Source organism: Ornithorhynchus anatinus, chromosome 7 (assembly GCF_004115215.2).
Source record: "Ornithorhynchus anatinus isolate Pmale09 chromosome 7, mOrnAna1.pri.v4, whole genome shotgun sequence".
Taxonomy (NCBI): Eukaryota; Metazoa; Chordata; class Mammalia; order Monotremata; family Ornithorhynchidae; genus Ornithorhynchus; species Ornithorhynchus anatinus.
Genome location: NC_041734.1, coordinates 34549490 through 34570558, shown reverse-complemented (window position 1 = coordinate 34570558; position 21069 = coordinate 34549490). Strand labels below are relative to the sequence as shown.

General features: G+C 42.2%; 1 protein-coding gene across 32 annotated transcripts in view; it reads right to left on the bottom strand.

The window, feature by feature from the left end:
• The window catches only part of LRRFIP1 (LRR binding FLII interacting protein 1), a 192386-nt gene that overhangs the window by 112033 nt on the left and 59284 nt on the right, over positions 1-21069 (bottom strand). The window contains exon 1 of one of the 32 annotated variants that reach the window (XM_039912617.1): positions 14586-14660. The exons of 30 other annotated variants lie outside the window; for them this stretch is intronic. In XM_039912617.1, the coding sequence (XP_039768551.1) occupies positions 14586-14645 (60 nt within the window). In that variant the 5' untranslated portion in view covers positions 14646-14660. Of the gene's footprint in view, positions 1-10186; positions 10214-14585; positions 14661-21069 lie in introns of those variants that run through there. One more of the 32 variants, XM_029069871.1, reaches the window with a different exon arrangement.

Below are 21069 nucleotides of genomic sequence, written 5' to 3'. Positions count from 1 at the left end.
CTACCCCAGTGCTTGGTATAGTGTTAGGCACATAGTAAGCGCTTAATACCAAAATTATAGGTGACAGTTCTCTGTTGTGTTGTACTCTCCTAAGTGCTTAGTACAGTCCTCTGCACAAAGTGCTCAGTATCACTGATTGACTTCTTACATATCCACTTTGCTTATAAAGGAGAATGAATACAAATCCAATAACCTGGTTATCTGCTTTCTGATGTAAAAAGGGTGTTTGACATTAAAGCTTCTATAGTGCCTTTTAGCTCTCCGTCATAAATCAGCTTTTCTCCCTACCTCATTTCCAAAAGAATTTCAGAAAGAGATCTTTGTGCCACCTGAGCAGTACTTCTAAAAATGGTACAAGAACTGGAATAGTGAAACATTGATTAAATAAAAGCAAAATATATACTAAAAAAGAATTAAAGTGATGAAAATATCCAGGTTGCCATATGAACCAAGAAATTATTTACAGCCTAAACAAACATATATTAAAATTTTGCTTGGTCCAACATAAAATTGTTGGTGGAAAAAAAGGGACAGATTTGGGTTAAACAACAAAGCCTAAGACAACACAATCAAATTCTGCATGAAGTAGGTATTAAAAAAGACTGCCAAGGCCAACTTCTAAATAGTCTTTGAATTATAATAGTACTTCTAAGTTTGGCATATCACTACACAAGGTAGTTCAAAAGAAAATTCTTAAAACTACAACCCCACATGCTAAAAAAGTTATAAAATGACTAAGCTGAAAATAAGTAGCTGCCCTGTCCAAAGAACAAGTACCAATAACTGTTTGCTCCATATTAGGTACCAAATAAAGGCTTCTTGATGATTCCAGACTATAAACTCTCTATAGGCAAGGAACAAGTCTGCTAATTCTGTTGTACTGCACTCTTCCAAATGCATAGGACAATGCTCTGCATATAATAATAATGTTGGTATTTGTTAAGCGCTTACTATGTGCCAAGCACTGTTTTAAGTGCTGGGGTAGACACAAGGTAATCAGGTTGTCCCGCGTAGGGCTCACAGTCTTTATTCCCATTTTACAGATTAGGTAACAAGCACAGAAATTAACTGACCTGCCCAAGGTCACACAGCTGACAAGCGGCGGAGCTGGGATTAGAACCCTTGACCTCTGACTCCCAAGCCCGGGCTCTTTCCACTAAGCCATGCTATACAGTAAGCATTCAATAAATACCACTGATTGATTGATGATACCAGGTAGGTGAAAGGAAAAAGAAAAAAGAAACCATCCACTGAATAAAGGTCATAAGAAAACCAAGTGCATAGTATTTAGAACATGCTTGTCTCCATTACAAACCCAACATGGGATAAACAAATTCCTGAAGATAAAAATGGTAGTGACTGGTGACATGTATTTCTCACTTGAGCAAAGGGATAAAGAATCCTTGGGCCACAATGAATTCACATAAAACCCTGTCTAATTTAAAAGTGGGAGAGAGAAACAAAAACTGTTGAAGAGGTCATGACACATAGATTGATTATTGTATTTTCAAATGTGATTGCCTCACCTTCTGGAGAATCTCTTAAAACATGAATATGTGGTCACTTCCTCTCTCCCTTCCCACCAATAACAGTAGTTTCAACCTTAGGAATCAAACTGAGTGGTCTTGAACAAGTAGGACTAGAACAACTTGACAGCTTTTGGCAAGAAACAAGAAGATGAAGGAAACATAAGGCATGTATTTTGCTCACTGAATGTCAGAATCACAGCTAACCAGTAAAGTTGACCTTTAATTTGGGAACCACCCAACCTCAGTTTATTTTTGTCTCTGTGGTGTTTGTCTGCTGCCAGGCAAACTAGCTTGGCAACCAGTTTTGGTGAGAAACGACTCTGGCACTGAATATGGAAAGTTTAAAAACAAATCCTGACTAAAGAATCACAATACCAGAAAAAGTACTTGGCTTCTATGATTTCCAAATCTCAGACTTACAGAGGGGCAAAAGAAAAAAGATTCTTATGGACACCCTTTGGGGGAAAAAAGTGCATAGTTTTGATTGCAATAATTGAATAACTATTTTAATTACCTTTACATAAATTTCAGATTCAGATTTATGGCATCTCAGGCATTAAACTTTTTTTTTTAATGGTATATGTTATGTGTTTACTATACTAAGTGCTGAGGTAGATACAAGCTAATCAGTTTGGACACAGTCCATGTCCCACAAGGGGCTCATAATCTTAATCCCCATTTAACCGATGAGATACAGGGAAGTTACGTGACTTGGCCAAGATCACCCAGCAGACAAGTGGAGGAGCTAGGACTAGAACCCAGATCCTTCCGACTTCCAGACCCGTGTTCAAACCACTTTTCATTCAGTATTGAGCGCTTGCTGCAGGCAGAGTAATGTACTGTGTGGTTGGGAAAGTACAACATAACAACAAACAGACACATTCCCTGCCCACAATGAATTTACAGTCTAGGGGAGTAATAAAAGCTAGTCACTACTGGCTTCAAAGCTCTTCATTACCTTGCCTCCTCCTACCTCACCTCCCTTCTCTCCTTCTACAACTCAGCCCCCACATTCTCCTCCTCTGTCACTAACCTCCTCATGGTGCCTCGTTCTTACCTGCCCTGCTGTTACCCCCAGCCTATGTCCTACCTCTGGCCTGCAATGCTCTCCCTCCTCACACCTGCCCAACTAGCACACTTACCCCCTTCAAAGCCCTACTGAAAGCTCATCTCCTCCAGGAGGCCTTCCCAGACTGAGCCACCCTTTTCCTCTGCTCCTCCTCCCCTCCTCATTGACCCAACTCCCTCCCTCTGCTCTACCCGCCTCCCCACCCCACAGCACTTGTGTATATATGTACTTATTTACTATTCTATTTATTTTAATGTGTATACATCTATAATTCTATTTATTTATATTTATGCTATTGATGCCTGTCTACTTGTTTTCCTTTGTTTTCTTGTCTGACTCTCCCCCTTCTAGACTATGAGTCTGTTGTTGGGTAGGGATTGTCTCTATTTATTGCCGAATTGTACTTTCCATGCGCTTAATCTAGTGCTCTGCAAGCAGTAAGAGCTCAGTAAATATGAATGAATGAATTAATTAATGAATTAATGAATACAGAGATTAGGTTGATTTAGCAGCACGCAGGCAATGGCATTACATTATCATGCCATCGGGGAAGAAAACTAACACAGTTAGTTCCCAGTGTGGATTGGGAAGATAGAGACATTTCCCCTAAGAGGGCAGATGAAATGATGAATCCTCTTCAGTCTGGAGAGACACAAGGATGAGAAGCAATGATTTGATGAGCATTTACAAAATCATGAAAGGTGAGGTTAGGACAAACTCAGAGTTATTGTTGAGCAAATCCTTGCAAAACCATGACAACCCAGGTAGGTCTAAAAGAAAGGGAAATAATATTTCAATCAGGAGGTGATAAACTTATGGAATGTGCTAGGTTGAATGGATATGGTCTACATGGAGAAGCAGCGTGGCTTAGTGGAAAGAACACAGGCCTGGGAGTCAGAAGGAACTGGATTCTAACCCTGGTTCTGCCACTTCACTGCTGGGTGAGCTTGGGGAAGTTACTTAACTTCTCTGGGATCAGTTACCTCATCTGTAAAATGGGGATAAAGACTGTGAGCCCCATGTGGGACAGGGACTGTCCAAATTGATTAGCTTGCATGTACCCTAGACCTTGGCATATAATAAACTCTTAAATCCCATAAAAAAATTGGTTGCTAGAGAAATTTAGGGGTGGGAAAAAGGAAAGGTTCCCTACTGAAGAAGGTTCAAGGTGGATATAAATTCATGAGGATTGGGTCAATGATAGGCTGGGCCATCACCATTAGAATGACCTCCAAGGTGGGCATTCATCGAAAGATTCCATCAAGCATTCTATTTTGTGGCAATGGTAGAGATCTGGTGTAGCTACCATTATGGCTTACAAGTAACAAGCAAAAATAAACTGAACTGCCCACCGGTGCTCTGGTTATTCACATGGAAGAGCTTGGGGAAATAGTTGGAGAAGCAGCGTGGCGCAGTGGAAAGAGCACGGGCTTCGAAGTCAGGGCTCATGAGTTCGAATCTCAGCTCTGCCACTTGTCAGCTGTGTGACTGTGGGCGAATCACTTAACTTCTCTGTGCCTCAGTTCCCTCATCTGTAAAATGGGGATTAAGACTGTGAGCCCCACGTGGGACAACCTGATTCCCCTGTGTTTACCCCAGCGCTTAGAACAGTGCTCTGCACATAGTAAGCGCTTAACAAATACCAACATTATTAACATTATTATAGAGTGGGCCAGTGGAAAGAGTATGGGCTTGAGAGTCAGAGACCCCGGGTTCTAATCCTGGCTCCATCACTTAACTGCTAAGTGACCCTGAGCAAGTCACTTAACCTCTCTGTCCCTGGGTTCCCTCAGCTTCATAATGGGATTCAAAACCTCTTCTCCCTCCTACTTACACTGTGCGCCCCATATGGGACCCGATGATCTTGTATTTATCGTGCACTTAGTACAGTGCTTGGCATATAATAAGAGCTTAACAACTACCACAGTTATTATCATCATAACCAAGAGAGAATGTAACACTACAGTTAGCCTCCAGAATGTGGGAGTGGTGGCGTTCAAACTAGAAGCCAGTGCTGGGCCACCCCTATAGCCTAGCATGGATCTCTGGCAGAGGTCCTGGGGTGGCACTGTGAGAGGATTAAATAGTGGTTTACTAAAATCATTATGTTCCAATTTAATCCCTTTTCTTCTACTTTACCAAAAGATTAAAAATGAGATTATTTAAAAGATTCAGATTTATCATCAATTAGCTTAAGCTACCACATGGCTTTTAAATAGTAACTACAAATATCTCCTGTTTCCTTCTGACTTATATGGCTAAGTCTTAGAAGGATTACAGTCATTCATTAATTCATTCAATAGTATTTATTGAGCGCTTACTATGTGCAGAGCACTGTACTAAGCACTTGGAATGCATCATTTGGCAACAGATAGGGGATGTACATCTCATTAACAAAATAAATAGGGTAATAAAAATATATACAAATGAGCAGACGAGGACAGTGCTGAGGGGAGGGGAAGGGAGAGGGGGAGGAGCAGAGGGAAAGGGGGGGGGGGAAGGGACTTAGCTGAGGGGAGGTGAAGTCGGGGGGCAGAGAGGCAGCCAGAAGGAGTAGAGGGAAAAGGGGAAGCTCAGTCTGGGAAGTCTTGGAGGAGGTGAGCTCTCAGTAGGGCTTTGAAGACAGGAAGAGAGTTAGTTTGGGGGAGGTGAGGAGGGAGGGCATTCCAGGACAGCGGGAGGACTTGGCCCAGGGGTCGATGGCAGGATAGGCGAGAACAGGGGACGGTGAGGAGGTGGGCAGCAGAGGGGCAGAGCCTACAGGGTGGGTGGTAGAAAGAGAGAAGGGAGGAGAGGTAGGAGGGGGCAAGGTGATGGAGAGCCTTGAAGCCTACAGTGAGAAGTTTTTGTTTCGTGCGGAGGTTGATAGGCAACCACCGGAGGTTTTTTAAGAAGGGGAGTGACATGCCCAGAGTATTTCTGCAGGAAGATGAGCCGGGCAGGGGAATGAAGAATAGACTGGAGCGGGGAAGAGACAGGAGGAAGGGAGATCAGAGAGAAGGGGGACACAATAATCCAGCCGGGATATTATGAGAGCCTGTAGCAGTAAGATAGCCGTTTGGGTGGAGAGGAAAGGGCGGATCTTGGCGATATTATAAAGGTGAGACTGGCAGGTCTTGGTGATGGATTGGATGTGTGGGGTGAATGAGAGAGCTGAGTCAAGGATGACACCAAGGTTGCAGGCTTGAGAGATGGGAAGGATGGTCGTACCATCCACAGTGATAGGGTAGTCAGGAAGAGGACAGGGCTTGGGAGGAAAGATAAGGAGCTCAGTTTTGGACATGTCAATCAATTATTGGTATTGAGTGCTTACTGTGTACAGACCACTGTACTTAGAGTTTGGGAGAGTACAATACAGAGTTGGTAGATATGTTCCCTGCCCATAAGGAGCTTAAGTCTAGGGGAGGTGGGGGAAGACATTAAAATACATTTTTATCCCTTTGTATATTCTAGATTGGTTTAAACTCCTGTCCCAACAACAGAGTCTAAGGTCCTTGACAGGAGATACAGAGGCTGGTGGTCTTCTTTTAAAGTGCCTAGGATAGGACTATGTGCAAAGTAGTAATCAGTGATTTTTACCGTATGGTTACTCTATGTGGTACAAACAGAAGTGGTTGACCAGTTCTCTGCCCACATGGTGCTTACAGTCTAGCGATGACAGACATTAATACAAATTATAGAAGGGAGAAATGGCAGAGTGTAGGGATATGTACTATTAACAATAAGAGTACAGATGTACTTGAGAAGCAGTATAAACTAATGAAAGATCATGGGCTGGGAAATCAGAGGACCTGGGTTGTGATCCTGGCCCTCCCACTTGTCTGCCATGGGACCTTGGGCAAGGCTCTTCTCTGTGCCTCAGTTACTTCATCTGAAAAATGGGGATTAAGACTGAATCCTTTGTGGGGCAGAGACTGTGTCCACTCTGCTTATTATAGTGCCCGGGACACAGTAAGTGCTTAACAAATACCATTAAAAAAAAACTAATCAGTTGGGAAGGAGGACAAGTCAAATGCTATTCTTTTCAGCCAGAAACAACTTCGCCAAACTCTTTAAACATAAGGGATCACAATATAGATCAATAAATAACTACTGAATCAGTTTCCATTCATTCAAACAGGTTTATTGAGCGCTGTGTGCAGAGCACTGCACTAAGCTCAATAAAGAGAGACAATCCCTGCCCACAGCGGGTCCACAGTCTAGAATGGGGGAGATGGGCATCAAAACAAGTAAAGAGGCATCAATAGCATCGATATAAATAAATAATAATAATAATAATAATGTTGGCATTTGTTAAGCGCTTACTATGTGCAGAGCACTGTTCTAAGTGCTGGGGTAGACACAGGGGAATCAGGTTGTCCCACATGGGGCTCACAGTCTTAATCCCCATTTTACAGATGAGGGAACTGAGGCACAGAGAAGTTAAGTGACTTGCCCACAGTCACACAGCTGACAAGTGGCAGAGCTGGGATTCGAACTCATGAGCCCTGACTCCAAAGCCCGTGCTCGTTCCACTGCGATTATAGCTATATACACATAAACACAAGTAAACAGGCAATATAAATATAATTATAGATAAATACATATATACACAAGTGCTGTGGGGCAAAGAGGAAGAGTGGAGCAAAGGGAGTGAGTCAGGGCGATGGGGAGGGGAGGGGGACCTGAGGAAAAGGGGGGCTTAGTCTGGGTCTCCAGGCTTCAATAGACTCTCTGCCACTCCCCGCATCAGTTCACTGTCCACAGTGTTGCCTAGATCATCCTTCTAAAACTTTCCTCAGCCTATGTCTCTTCACTCCCCCAAAACAACAGTAATGATGGTATTTGTTGTTCTAGGTGCTGGGGTAGATAAAGGCTGACCAAGTTGGACATAGCCCCATATGGGGCTCACAGTCTTAATCCCCATTTTCCAAATGAGGTAACTGAGGCACAGAAAAATGAAATGACTTGCCCAAGGTCACACAGCAGACAAGTGGCAGAGCGGGGAATAGAACCCAGGTCCTCCTGACTCCCAGGCCCATGCTCTACCCACTAGGCTATGCTGCCACTGGCAGCCCATTTCAACTAAAGCATCTCACCACTGGCCTCAACTTTCTCCACCAGCTCTGATTTATCAATCTACTTCACCCACTACTCCCCAGTTTACTCTTTCCTCCTCCCACAGTAAACCTTCTAAATGGACCTTGCCCTCAACTTAATCAGCCACTCAATAAATGGTATTTGAGTGCCTCCTCTGTACACAACCTGTACCAAGCTCTTGGGAGAGTACAACAAAGTAGACAAGACCCCTGTCCTTGAGGAGCTTAAATCCGAACATGACAAACATTAAAATAAATTAGACAGAGGGGAAGGAAGCTAGTATTAACATATGTCCCTGTAAATGCATATGGACTGTGAATACTTAAGTGCCTGGGGGTACAGAATCAAGTTGTGCTTTTCTGTAGGCATATCAGAAATCTGAAAGTTAAGGTCTTAGAGAGTAGCCTGACATTTTTAAAACAGCATACCCTGCCCTATAGCATCTGCTAATCCAGGAAAAGCCCTGCTACTGAGACAAGCTGGAAGGTTGTTGCAGTCTCGCTCAAAAAACAAGTCTCCCAATGTATAGTTACCTTATTTTTTTCCATTATTAATGCTCAGTGGAAAGTACTTAATCAGTAAGCCTCGTCTTAAAGCTATCTTACATAGCATGCTCAGTTGAATTGGAAAACAGTGAAAGGGAATTGGATCACTCATTTAATCGTATTTACTGAGCACTTACTGTGTGCAGAGCACTGTACTAAGCACTTGGGAGAGTACAACAATTAACAGCTACATCCCCTGCCCACAAGGAGTTTAGAGTCAACAGGGTGAGAGCCTTACTCTTCCTCAAAAAGTGCAAAGCACTCTGTGATCAGCTCACAATGATTGTTTTAAGTGTGACAACTGAAAATGTTAGGTTGCTTTCTTTAAATGAGGGAAAGTAGATTTCGGCAACCTATATGATTATAGCTTAATGACAGATTAAAATCCAACTAAGTAATGGCTAACAATAAATATCATAATAAACTGACAAATAGATTATCCCCTTTGACCCCTATATCTTTTTCAGCCCCACCACAATAGCTCATCACACCCAACATGATGTGCTGGGGCAGAAAGTTTTCTTCCCTGCATTTGTTCCTATTACAGATCAATCTTCAGCTACATCATTATGTTAATCTTAAAAATGATTTTACACCATGCTCTTCTTGAATTAAATATTACTTTTTGATGACAACCAGGCAAAAATCCACAGAATATTAAATAAATTTCATACCCCTTTCTCAGCCCATTTAAAACCTCTATATTAGCTAAACTGGAAACAGTGATGAAAATATTTCCTGTAAACCATGACCAAAAAAGCAGACTCCAGTTTATTCAACTGTCTCTTAGGGAAAAAAGTCTGCTTATCATGAACACATACCACTGCCAGAATCAACAGATTCTTTTCAGTGGAGGCTGAGGCTAAGAAAACTAGAAGCACTAAGTACTTCTCAATCACATTAATGACAACGTGTATAATTTCTATCTGAAATGATAAAATCAACTACAAAAGCACTGTACTAGGTTCTTTGTAGTTTTCAAGAGAGGAGATATGGCACCTCCCCTGCCCTCAAGTAGGTTACTATCTAATGGGTGTTGCAGGATTAACACAAATCTGGACTCCTGAACAATCACCAATCTGACCCACTTAGAGAATATCTGTCCTGCACTGCCAGAATAGCCACTTTAGCAAGTTATCCAAGAAATCTGTTTATATGAAAACAGCCCCAGATGAAAAGAGAAGCTCCCTCGTTTCAGAGATTAAGAGTATTCGTGGAAACAAAATATTTAGAATATTCAATAAACATTTCCAATCAGCTGCTGGTAAGAAAATGAAGCAGGATTGATTTACCTCTGGGAATGGGGAAAAGCTATTTAAAAATGATGATTTCATGAACATTTACAATTTATTTGATTATTCAAATCAGTATTTGCATATCTTGGATGCTCTGCAGCAAACTGGTTTTTCAGTAATCCAAAAATTTGGTAGCTGGAATTGCCCTGCAAAATTCAGTTACACTTGCATTACTTAACGAAACTATATCCTAAACCAACAAGCCTACAGATGCCAATTTTCAAGCTAAATCTAAAACAATTTGTCAACACCCTGGAAAGAGACATAATAGGAAGATAAATAGCAACTTCATATTAAGGCTTCCCTTCTAAACATATTTCCTTTCACTCTCTAAAAAAAAATCACTGGGAGAAAGAGAAAAATACCAAGTTCTCGAACATAAATCACGTTATCATCTTTCTCCACCATTTAACATACTTTATCAGGAATTCAACTCCACAAAGTCTATAAACTAAAAAAAGACACCTCCAAAAAAGGGATGCTTCAACTCTCAGGCCTCTAACATGTCAATTAAAAAAACCCAAAAACCCCCCACCAAAAACCCACCAATCACTAAGCTATAGACAAAAAATAGTTGATTTATTACTTTCAAATTTAAGATAAGAGTATACACTCTCAGATAGCACATATTGAGGTTATTTATTGGGTGGGACAGATTAAATTCCTCACCTTTTGGTTCATAAGAACTGATGAAGCGTCCAGGTAAACTTCCCTTGAAATTCAAGGAACAGCAAAGAACAGCAGTCTGGAGACAGTATGTGCACATGACGTTCGGACTAGAGTGGAAATTCTGGAATAACTGGAGTTCAAAATAGTCACTCCTAACCACATCACATCATAGAATCCCAGGCCAAGTCGTCAATTAGAGGCAACCTTAGATACTGCCTCTAACAAGCAGCATATACACCCTTTGAATAATGGTGAAGGTGTGTCTCATCAAACACTAGAGTCTCATCAAACAGCAGTGTCTCAAAATGCTTCCTCCGCTTAATAGGGTTAGTTTCAGTTGTTCTGACTGCCTCTAAGCCAAATGACCTTATTCAGCAACAGAGAAGAAGAGACAGCGTCATACTTTATGGGGCTTGTCTGGAGTACACAGTAAGAAGGATTCTACCTCTGCAAAGGGAACCCTGGACCCTTAACCAGTATTTCCCCAACACCACTCTTCAGATCAGGTTCATCCGTCTTATGCTAAGGACATCCTTGTTCAAATGCCACAGTACTTCTCTCTACAAAATTTCATCCTTCAATGGTAATTTATGTGCTTACTGCGCATTGTTATATAGTACTCTCTCACACACTTAGTACAGTGCTTGCTCTCAGTTGCGCTTATTGAGCGTGTACTGTGTACAGATCACTGTACTAAGTGCTTGCACGGCCTAGTGCTTGCATGGCCTGGGAGTGAGAAAAAGTTCTAATCCGGACACCACCACTTGTCTGCTTTGGGACTTTGGGCAAGTCATTTCACCTCTCTGTGCCTGTTACCTCATCTGTAAAGTGAGAATTAAGAATGTGAGCCCCATGAGACAGGGATTTTTTCCAACATGATTAGTAAAGTGCTTAATACAGTGCTCTGCACACGGTAAGTGCTCAATGCATATAACTGAATGAATCTATGCCAGTGTCTAGTGCCTGGCACATAGAAAGTGTTTAACTACCATAAAAAAAGAAAAATTGAGTTGGTAGATACGATCCCTGCCCACAAGGAGCTTACAGTTTAGAGGGGAGACAGACATTAAAATAAATTACAGATATGTACTTAAGTGTTATGGAGTGAATATTTAGTGCTAAAAGAGTGCAGATTCAATGGCACAGGTGATGCAGAAAGGAGAGGGAGTAAAGGAAAAGAGGACTTGGTTGGGGAAGGCCTCTTGGAAGAGATGTAATTCAAATAAGGCTTTGAAGATGGAGAGACTGATGGTCATTTTTATATGGAGGGGGAGGGAGTTCCAAGTGAGAGACGGGATGTGAGCAAGGGATTGGCAGCAAGTTAGATGAGATAGAGGTAGAGTGGGTATGCACTGGTATTGGAGGAGCGAAGTGTGGGGACTGGATTCCTTCGGAAATCAGCAAGATAGGAGGGGGCAAGCTGATAATACCTTAAAGCCACTAGTAAGGAGTTTTGGTTTGATGCAGAGCTGAACAGGCAACCACTGAAGGTTCCTGAGGAGTGGAGATCTGTGGACTGAAGCTGTCCCTGTTTTTTCTGGCTAGATATATTTGAGAATTACTTCGTTCTTGGAAATCAGCATCATACAGCCCCCACTCCCTTCCACCCCACAGTACAAGCAATTACTGTGATTCCTCTGACAGGTTGACCAGTCGGCCATCACCATGGCCTCAGCCCCATCTTGGGCCACAACCGTTTTGACTAGGATTCCAGAAAGAAGCAGAGACATGTGAGCAGGGAAAATGAGACGTGAAGAGAAATTACAACCACTGCAGCTCAATCCCTGAAGAGCTTGGTTCTGCTTGCTTCCCTGGGATCTGGAGCTCACTGTAAGAGCTCTGGGGAGTAGCTGCAATGGAGCAGCAACTTCACTTTTCACCTTTTTCTGCTACTCATTACTCTGGTCCATGCTGAATCTATGTGTATGGTTCCAAGGATGAAGTAGTGAGTAGCCCTTTGTCCTGGTCTTCCTCTGACTAATCCTTCTTCCCCACCTTTATTAGTAGCAGTAGTAATAATAATGATAATATTTGTTAAGCGCTTACTATGAGTCAAGCATTGTACTAAGCGCTGGGGTATGTACAAATAATCAAGTCGGATACGGTCCCTGACTGACATGGGGCTTGCAGTCTAAGTAGGAGGGGGAACATGCACTGAATCCCCTTTATACAGATGAGGTTGCTGAGGCACAGATTAGTTTACTGACTCGCCCAAGGTCATACAGCAGGCAAGTGACAGACCTGGGATTAGAACCCATACCCTCTGACTCTCAGAACCATGCACTTTATCAAGCACTTAACGAGGTGCCCAACACTGAAATAAGCACTGGGAAAGACTACATGGGTGGAAATTAGATACAGTTCTGGATCCACCTGAAGCTCACAAACTGAGAATATAAACTGGGAAGAGGGAACTGGAGGCAGACCCGTTAGAAGTGGTGAGACAGTAAAATACTTTAAGGCAAAGACAAAAACACAAAATAAAAATAAAAATCAGCAGGGTAGTTAGGCTAGAGCAAGTGAATTTCAGATTCTCTGTGGCTCAGAGACCAATCTTCACCTACAACCAGAGTGACCGCTTAAAGCAGCCACCTCAGAGACCATTACAGTCTTCCCCACTAGACTGTAAGCTCGTTGTGGGCAGGGAACGTGTATCAACTCTGATATATTATACTCACTCATGCGTTTAGTGCAGCTCTCTGCACATAGGAAGCACTCAGCAAAAACCACCTATGGATGAGGAATTCCCAAGGCTTTTGTGAAGGCCAGGTGCTGTGGTTGCTTTTCTTGAATTTCCTGCCAGGAAGATGCACGTCAATGAGGTTCCAGGGTGATACTGAGGGGAGCCTAAGCAGACCCCCCTCTTTCTCTCTCTCCCTCTCTCAACCCAAGAAAAGCAGAGGTAATTCTGCTAGCATGCAATAACACTGTCATTGCAAAAGGCCAGGAAATGAACATCAGCATTCAAGGAGAGCGGTATTACAAGCTGTGACTTTTGAGACCACAACTGAGTTAAGATAGCATAAATCTAGAATTTGGGAACACTTCACAACCAAGTGATTAGCTATTTTTCAGAATAATTCTCTGGGATTCCCCTTCAGTCAGATACCACTGCAAAGCAATGCCATTAATCCCTGCCAAGAACCACTGTCAAGTCACCATAAGGAACAGTGAAAGAAGATGCAGCAAACCTTAATCAGTGCTAGGTGGTAAGCTACTATGAACTCAAACGCCAAATTAAGAACACAACACAATACTGATGAACCCAGAGTACTGGAAGGAAAGTAGATGAGAAGCAGCAAGGTCTAGTGGATCGGGCATGGGCTTTGGAGTCAGAAAGACCTGGGGTCTAATCCTGGCTCCGTCACATGGCTGCTGTATGACCCTGAGCAAGTTAGTTGACTTTCTTGTGCCTCAGTTACCTCATCTTTAAAATGGGGATTGACCATGAGCCCCATGAGGGACATGGACTGTGTCAAACCTGATTAGCTTGTTTCTACCCCAGTGCTTAGTACAGTGCCCGGCACATAGTAAGCATGTATATACTATGACAGAGGAGAAGTATAAATGTTTTTCCTTCCCACTCTTTCAGTGTAAAGGCTTCAGAAATTCTGTTGTCTATTAGCCACTTGGACTATCACTTTAGAAATGTGCTGCACTCCATTTCCCAAATTTCTTTACATGCAGATAGCCATAGCTTATTTAGCCCATCCTATTTAAGAATCGTAATTTGAAATAAGAATAGGAAAGGAAAAGGGATAAGAAGGCATTACCTTAGAGGATACAGACTGTTTCTTGATGACATCAATCCTTCACACAACAAAGAAAAATAAGTTATCTTACTGACTGCTGCAGACTCTAATCACAAAAATCTGCACGAAACTAAGCCATAGTTCTAAGTGATTCCATTTAGACTCCACTAAAACTATCCTTTGGGATAGCCAAATTGAGACTTCTTTGTCTTATCACCCAAACAATAATCAAAATCAGCCATCCTGTGTTTAATGCTACTAGTGGAAAACACCAAGATCCAATTGCTAGGTCTGTGTAAGCTCCAGTGACCATAGTTGCACCAGATTTGCAAGTGGTACAAGAGCCAAGTCCGGATTTAATGTGTACAACACAGTTGGAAGATCACAAGAGAAAATACTAAAACCTACGTTCATGCACAACTAGTTAAAGCCACTGAAGTTCAAGGCCAAACTGAGGATTCGATTAACAGAAGACATATGCTGCATGCGTGGCTATTTCATTGGATGCCCGACAGTTTTGCTCGGGGAAAGGGCTGGGAAATAAGGTTGAAGAGAACCCCCAAATTAAGGGTAATGACCCAATTAACCAGCTCTTGCTTCCTTCTTATCCCAAATTGAGCTGAGGTAGAGAGAAATACATGCACTACCTGAAGATCTCTTCTGGCTGGGTCTCCGGAGAGGGGGTAGGCCGCACACCTTATTGCCATCAGGAAGACCCCAAATGACTTTCCTTCATTCTGTCCTTAGAACTCTGTCCCGCCCCAGGAGGGTGGCATTCTCCCGCTATTGGCCCAGAGGGGCCAGCCTCCTCCCAGAATGTTCCAACTCTTCCTGTGGGCTCCCGAAATTGGCCAAACTGTTCTGGTGGGGGAGTTCTGGCCTTCTGCCAAGCCCCTGAACCTTCCAGGCCTAACAGCTGACAACAATGAACTTTCAGCAATAGTAATTAAGTTCCCTGTATAATGCTAATGAACTAATACAATACCTGGGAAGAGCAGTGCAATCCAACTGCTTGACAGTCTTAAGTACTGCTTTTTGGTTTATTTTTCACAAACCCTTTGGAATTTCACTTGGTGTCCCAGAAGCTGAGCAGTGCCTCTCTGCCTTCATTGCATAAGCTCTTGGTTTTGCCACCTGAGAATTTGCCAACTGCTGGTACTTTCCGTGACCTAAGCCGTAATAATTATGACCTACTGAATTTGCACGACATCTTTTCCCCAGAACTTTGACATCAAATGTTTCAATCAATGGTATTATTTTGGGCAGAGCACTATACAAAGCCCTTGGGTGAGTATGATATAAAAGGTGAGGGCGGTTCTTTCTTTTCCCTTCAGTTCTCATCAGGACTGCCAGGCCCATTTCTAGATCAAGGTTGCCTGGCAGAGCTGGGAGCTGAGACTAAGAGGAGGGGCTTCTGAAAGAAAGAAAGTGGAAAAGGTCCCATGAGCCTGAGCAACAGCAGCTGGGTGCCCTAATCCAGTAAACCCCTCAAAAAGAGAAGGATCCAAGGCAAACACCTGCTGTTTTCATCAATTCCTCAGCTCTAAAAAGCAATCACCCCTTTTGCCCCCTTTCAGGTGGGCAAGAGAGTCTTCAGTCCGATGTTCCAATCAAAACTATTTATCTGTAATTTATTCATATTAATGTCTTTTTCCCTCTCTAGTCTGTAAGCTCATTGTGGACAGGGAATGTGTCTGTTTATTGCTTTACTCAACTCTCCCAAGCGCTAATACAGTGCTTAGCACACAGTAAGCACTCAATAAATATGACTGAATGAAAAGAATTGGTAGACAAGTTCCCTGCTCATGACGAATATGCGGTCTAATAATAATAATTATAGTATTTGTTAAGCACTTACTATATGCCAGGCACTGTACTAAGTGCTGGGGTGGATACAAACAAATCAGGTTGGACACCATCCCTGTCCCACGTAGGGCTCACAGTCTCAATCCCCATTTTACAGATGCAATAACGGAGGCAAAGAGAAGTGAAGTGACTTGCCTAAGATCACATAAGCAGACAAGTGGCAGAGCCAGAATTAGGCCTGTGCTCTATCCACTATATCATACTGTTTCTCGAGGGTCTAGAGGGGAAGAGAGACATTAATATATAGCTTATAGAAATAAAATGAGTACTGCAGGGCTGAGGGTGGGGCAAATAGCAAATGTTTCATTTTACTATAGTGGCATTGTGAAAGTGAATTTAAAACTAATTAGTACAAAGCAATTTCAATTTCCATCTCCATTTTATTCATCTTTAGATTATTTCATCTTTCGAAAGATCACTACTAGAAAGAGAAGGCAGGAAAGAGATGAGTTTCTATTTGGTCTCTCTTACACTTGATTACAGCACTTATGGGAGCCTTGGTAGAGAAAACAGTTAAAACCAACCATTGAATTTTTCATGTTACCATTCTTTGATACTTGTACAATTAAGAATTAGCTGTGGACAGGGCTCTGGTTTCTTCTTGGAATCCCTCTCAATGTCCAGCTCAAAGTAGGTAACTGCAGTAAAGAGAATGCTGAAGAGGAATAAATGAAATGCACAGATAACTCTAAATCCTCACTGTAGCCATTACTTTCACTCTTTTGTCCCACCACACACTTTACCCTACTTACCAACAACTGAACAAAACTGATTTTATGTTCTACCTCTCTCAGTTCCTGTCCTCTCCTTTTTTTAAAATGGTATTTGTAAGTACCATCAGGCACTGTACTAAGTGCTGGGGTAGATACAAGCTAATCAGGTTTGACACTGCCCCGTCCCAGAGCCTTAATCACCTTCGAAAAGATAAAGTAACTGAGGCACAGAAAAGTAAAGTGACTTCCCCTAGGTCACACAGCACACAAGTGGCAGAGTCAGGAATAGAACCCAGGTCCTTCTGACTCCCAGATCCATGCTCTATCCATGGGGGAATGCTGCTTTTCACTCTTTGATAAGATGCTAGGGAACTGGAGAGAAGTCATCACTTTCCAGAACTACAAGGCAGAGCTAAAATCATTCTGTTACTTCCCTTTTATATTGATTTGAACTCCAAAATCCTCTAGTCTCAATGAGTGGAAAGGGCACAGGTCTGAGAGTAAGAAAGACCAGGGTTCTAATCCTGGCTATGCCACTTAGCTGTGTGACCTTGGGCAAGTCATGTAACTTCTCTGGGCCTCAGTTTCCCCATCTATAAAGAAGCGATTCAATTCCTGTACTCCCTGCTACTTAGACTTCGAATCTAAATAGGAGGGTTAAGGACTGTGTCTGACCGTGTCTAAACTTCAGTGTTTAGAACAGTGCTTAGCACACAGTAAGCACTTAAATACCACAATTATTATTCATGCCAATATTCTGCAAAGTACTGTACTCTTTGGGATGGAAAAAAAAGTATAGCTGTTGTCATTTGATACATATGTCAAACGATTAGTATTGTAATAAAGAAACTACAATTATATGCACTTACAGACTTTCCTCCTACACTTGAGTTGTTGGATTTCTACACAGGATTTCTACACACCCATATATCAAAAAACCTTTTGTTCATACGCTCCCTTCTGCTTGGTGCTTTCCTTCCCCTTCATATTTGAATGACCATTTTCTTCCCAAATTCCAGGGCTCCCTCAGGAGGCCTTCTCTGATTAATCTCGTCTCCCACTCCTCTGCCCCCTTCAACTGCCCCTTTATCATGTCTGTCTCCCAAGCCCTTGGTTTCTCCATTGCACTGGTGTATATATCTTTATTCACCTATGCTTCTTCCTATCAGGGCTTAGGTGCAGTCCCCTGGACCCTTCCTTTAGGATTTTAGGAGTCCAGGATGAATGTGCTGAGGGTCCGCTAGCAACTTGGGATGGATGGATTCATCACTTGCATTTACTGACTGCTTACTGTGTGCAGATGACTGTATTAAGTGCTTGGGAGGGTACAATCTAAGAGTCTGTACACATGTTCCCTGCTCACAACAAGCTTATGATCTAAAGGATTTCACTGACTTCTCCTCCCTTCAGAGCCATATTTTTGAGATTACCATGTGGCTGGATTTCAGAAGTGTTTTGAGGAGGGAAGAAAAGCGGTCTGTCAGATGAAGAGGAAGTTTCAGGCAAATGGGAGGGTGTGAGCAAGAGGCTAGAAATAGGGCGAGTGGAGAATGAGGAAGAGTCAATACCTGGGGATGACAGGAACAAAGTGTACAAATTGGGGTGTTGTGAAAGAAGAATAGTAAGTACTCATTATATATCTTGTCATAAATGATGAAAAGCAGTGTGGCCTAGTAGATAGGGCGTGGGCCTGGGAGTCAGAAGGACCTGGGTTCTACTCCCAGCTCTGCCACTTCTCTGCTGTATGACCTTGGGCAAGTCACTTCACTTCTCTAGGTCTCAGTTCCCTCATCTGTAAAATGGAGATTAAGACTGTGAACCCCACGTAGGACACGGACTGTGTCCAACCTGATTAGCTTGTACATAGTGCTTAGTACATAGTAAGTACTTAAATACCATTAAAAAGAAAGTAGGGTGGAAAGAGCAGATTTGTTGCATAACTTTAACTGTATGCTCTTTTGTGTTCTAGCCTAATCATAAGCAACATCACATTCTGGCTACAACACAAAATTGCCTTGGCAAACCACACTGTAATCCCAAAGACACTGTTGCTGCCTACATGATGAGGTGAAGGCATCAAATCCAAATTTAGGCCAATTATAAACAAAAGACAGACATCACTCGCCTGGAGAATGTAAACATCGGTTAGGACAGGCTTATTTGTAATCCAAGGGAAGTCCAGAAACACCTGAAATTCAATTTGCTTTTAAAGATGAGGTCAATGAACAATGCAGCCCTAGTTCACCTTTCAGAAGGGTAACAAGGGATAGGTTTGAAGGATCTATTACCACTTCCTTAATACTCAAACTTAAAGCCTTTTTTTTAAATTAATGGTATTTGTTAAGTGCTTACTATGTGGCAGGCCCTGTGATAAGCACTGGGATAGATACCAGATAATCAGGTTGGACATAGTACATGTCACACATGAGGCTCACAGTCTGCATTTCCACTTTACAGATGAGGTAACTGACGCAAAGAAAAGTTTAAGTGATCTGCCTAAGGTCAGATGGCAGGCAAGAGGAAGAGCGGGGATTAGAACACAGGTTCTCTGACTCTCAGTCCCATGCTTTTCTCAAGACACCACACTACTTTTTTTGAGAAACTGCATCTTTTACATTCATTAATACCCTAAGCCTGTTGGAACTTTGAGGGTTACTACTAATAAATCACTTGAAGGCTCTAAACCCTTCACCCACAATTTACCTCCAACTATGTCAACAACATTCCCCCAACACAATCACAAACATATGCCCATATCTCTCTCTCTCTCTCTCTCTCTCACACACACATACACGCGTGCATGCACGCATCCAAATAGAGTCCTAAATAACCTGGGAACCTCACAGAGACACCCAAACAGGAATCCAGATGACAAAGCACACATGCACACAACAAGGAGCTACCAGAGGAATTTGAAACCAGGGATAACCATTGCAGAGATGAAATCCTACATGAAGGATTTTCCAATCTGAGTATTAACCAGGAATTTCTGCTAATGGACCAGAAAAAATACCAAATGAAGGACTGAACAATTTTTGTGTGACAAAGTGCATCCTCCCTCAAAGCTCTTTGAGGCCATGTGGGCTATCACAATGCTTTCAAATAAAGGTACTGTTAAATATAGCCTTCCAGAAGTGGAATGTTAAACAAGAGATTTCGAACATACCTTTTTTTAGATAAGGGATTTAAAACAGCCAAGATTATCTGAATGTTCTAGGCCTCCACTGACCAGAAATGAAAAAAAAAAGACCTTTGTTCCTATTTTACAATTTCGATTGAAATGGAAATCACCAACTTGGACAGTTTAGTATTATTGGTGAGCCTTAACTATTCCAGGGATGTGGACTGCAAACATGGCCATCCATGTAGAGATATTTCACAATAGCGCCCTACCAATTCTCGTTATGAGCAGGGGCAGCAGGCTCATTACCCACAGGGATTCCCTGTGCAGGAATTTGGAACCTACCTCTTCCCTCCACCAGTGAGTCCCCCAAAGGATGGCTTCATCACTGTCAGGATTCAGGAGGTCTGCGGGCAAGTGGGTTGACTGTGCTCTAGACTGTACGCTCGTTTTGGGCAGGGAAGGTGTCTGTTATACTCTCCCAAGCACTTGGTACATCGCTCTGTGCACAGTAAGCACTCAAATACAACTGACTGACTCTGCAGTCAAACTGTGGTTACTGGGAGTCCCACTGGCCCAAATTTCACGGGGTCAGCAAATTTATCACCTTTCCTTTCACATCCTCTGAATTAGTTATGACTCTCCAGAATTTACCTAATATTTTTTGGGGCTCTCCAGTTCGGCCTATCCCAGGCTACATTTTGAACCAAAAAAATAAATGCAGATAATTAAATCAATGGAAGCTACCAACTGGTTTTCCACAAACGATCAATCAATAGTATTTATTAAGCACATACTGTGTGCAGAGCTCTGTGCTAACTGCTTGTGGGCAATTCCAGCTAAATCAACGTGTCACAAGGCATTTCCCTGTTCTACAAAAACTAGCATTGAAATAGGGATTTCTGCTCTGGTACTTAATTTACTTTCTGTTTTAAGCAATGTCAGGGAAAGAGAAGTAGGAAGTGAGGGCGTGGGTTCTCACCAGAAACAAACACTGTACAGTTTTAGCTGTAACATCCTTTGGTTTTTGTCAGCCCTACAAAGATTCAGATCTCTATATTAAACAAGCCTTTACAGAACTGGATTAGCAAGCAGCTCAGTTTAAATTACTGCCATACCAAAAATCCCTGAGATTTCCTTCATGTTTGGAGTACCCAAGAAAATGTGTGGGTTAAAATAAGAATGAAGAAAGCCAAACTGTATAGTTTTCTTAGTAATGATAAAAAGGGAAATAGCTTGAGGCAAATGCAGAAGAGGGAAATTAGTAAAATTAAAGACTGCAATCCACAAATGCCACCGAGATAAAACACCACTTGGGATAGGTTAATGGGGCATTCAATTTAAGTCTTTCTATCTAATTTATTTTTCAATTCTCTCCTCCATCTTTGTTCATCATTTAATCATGAGTTTGATGACGGACTACGAGGTTCC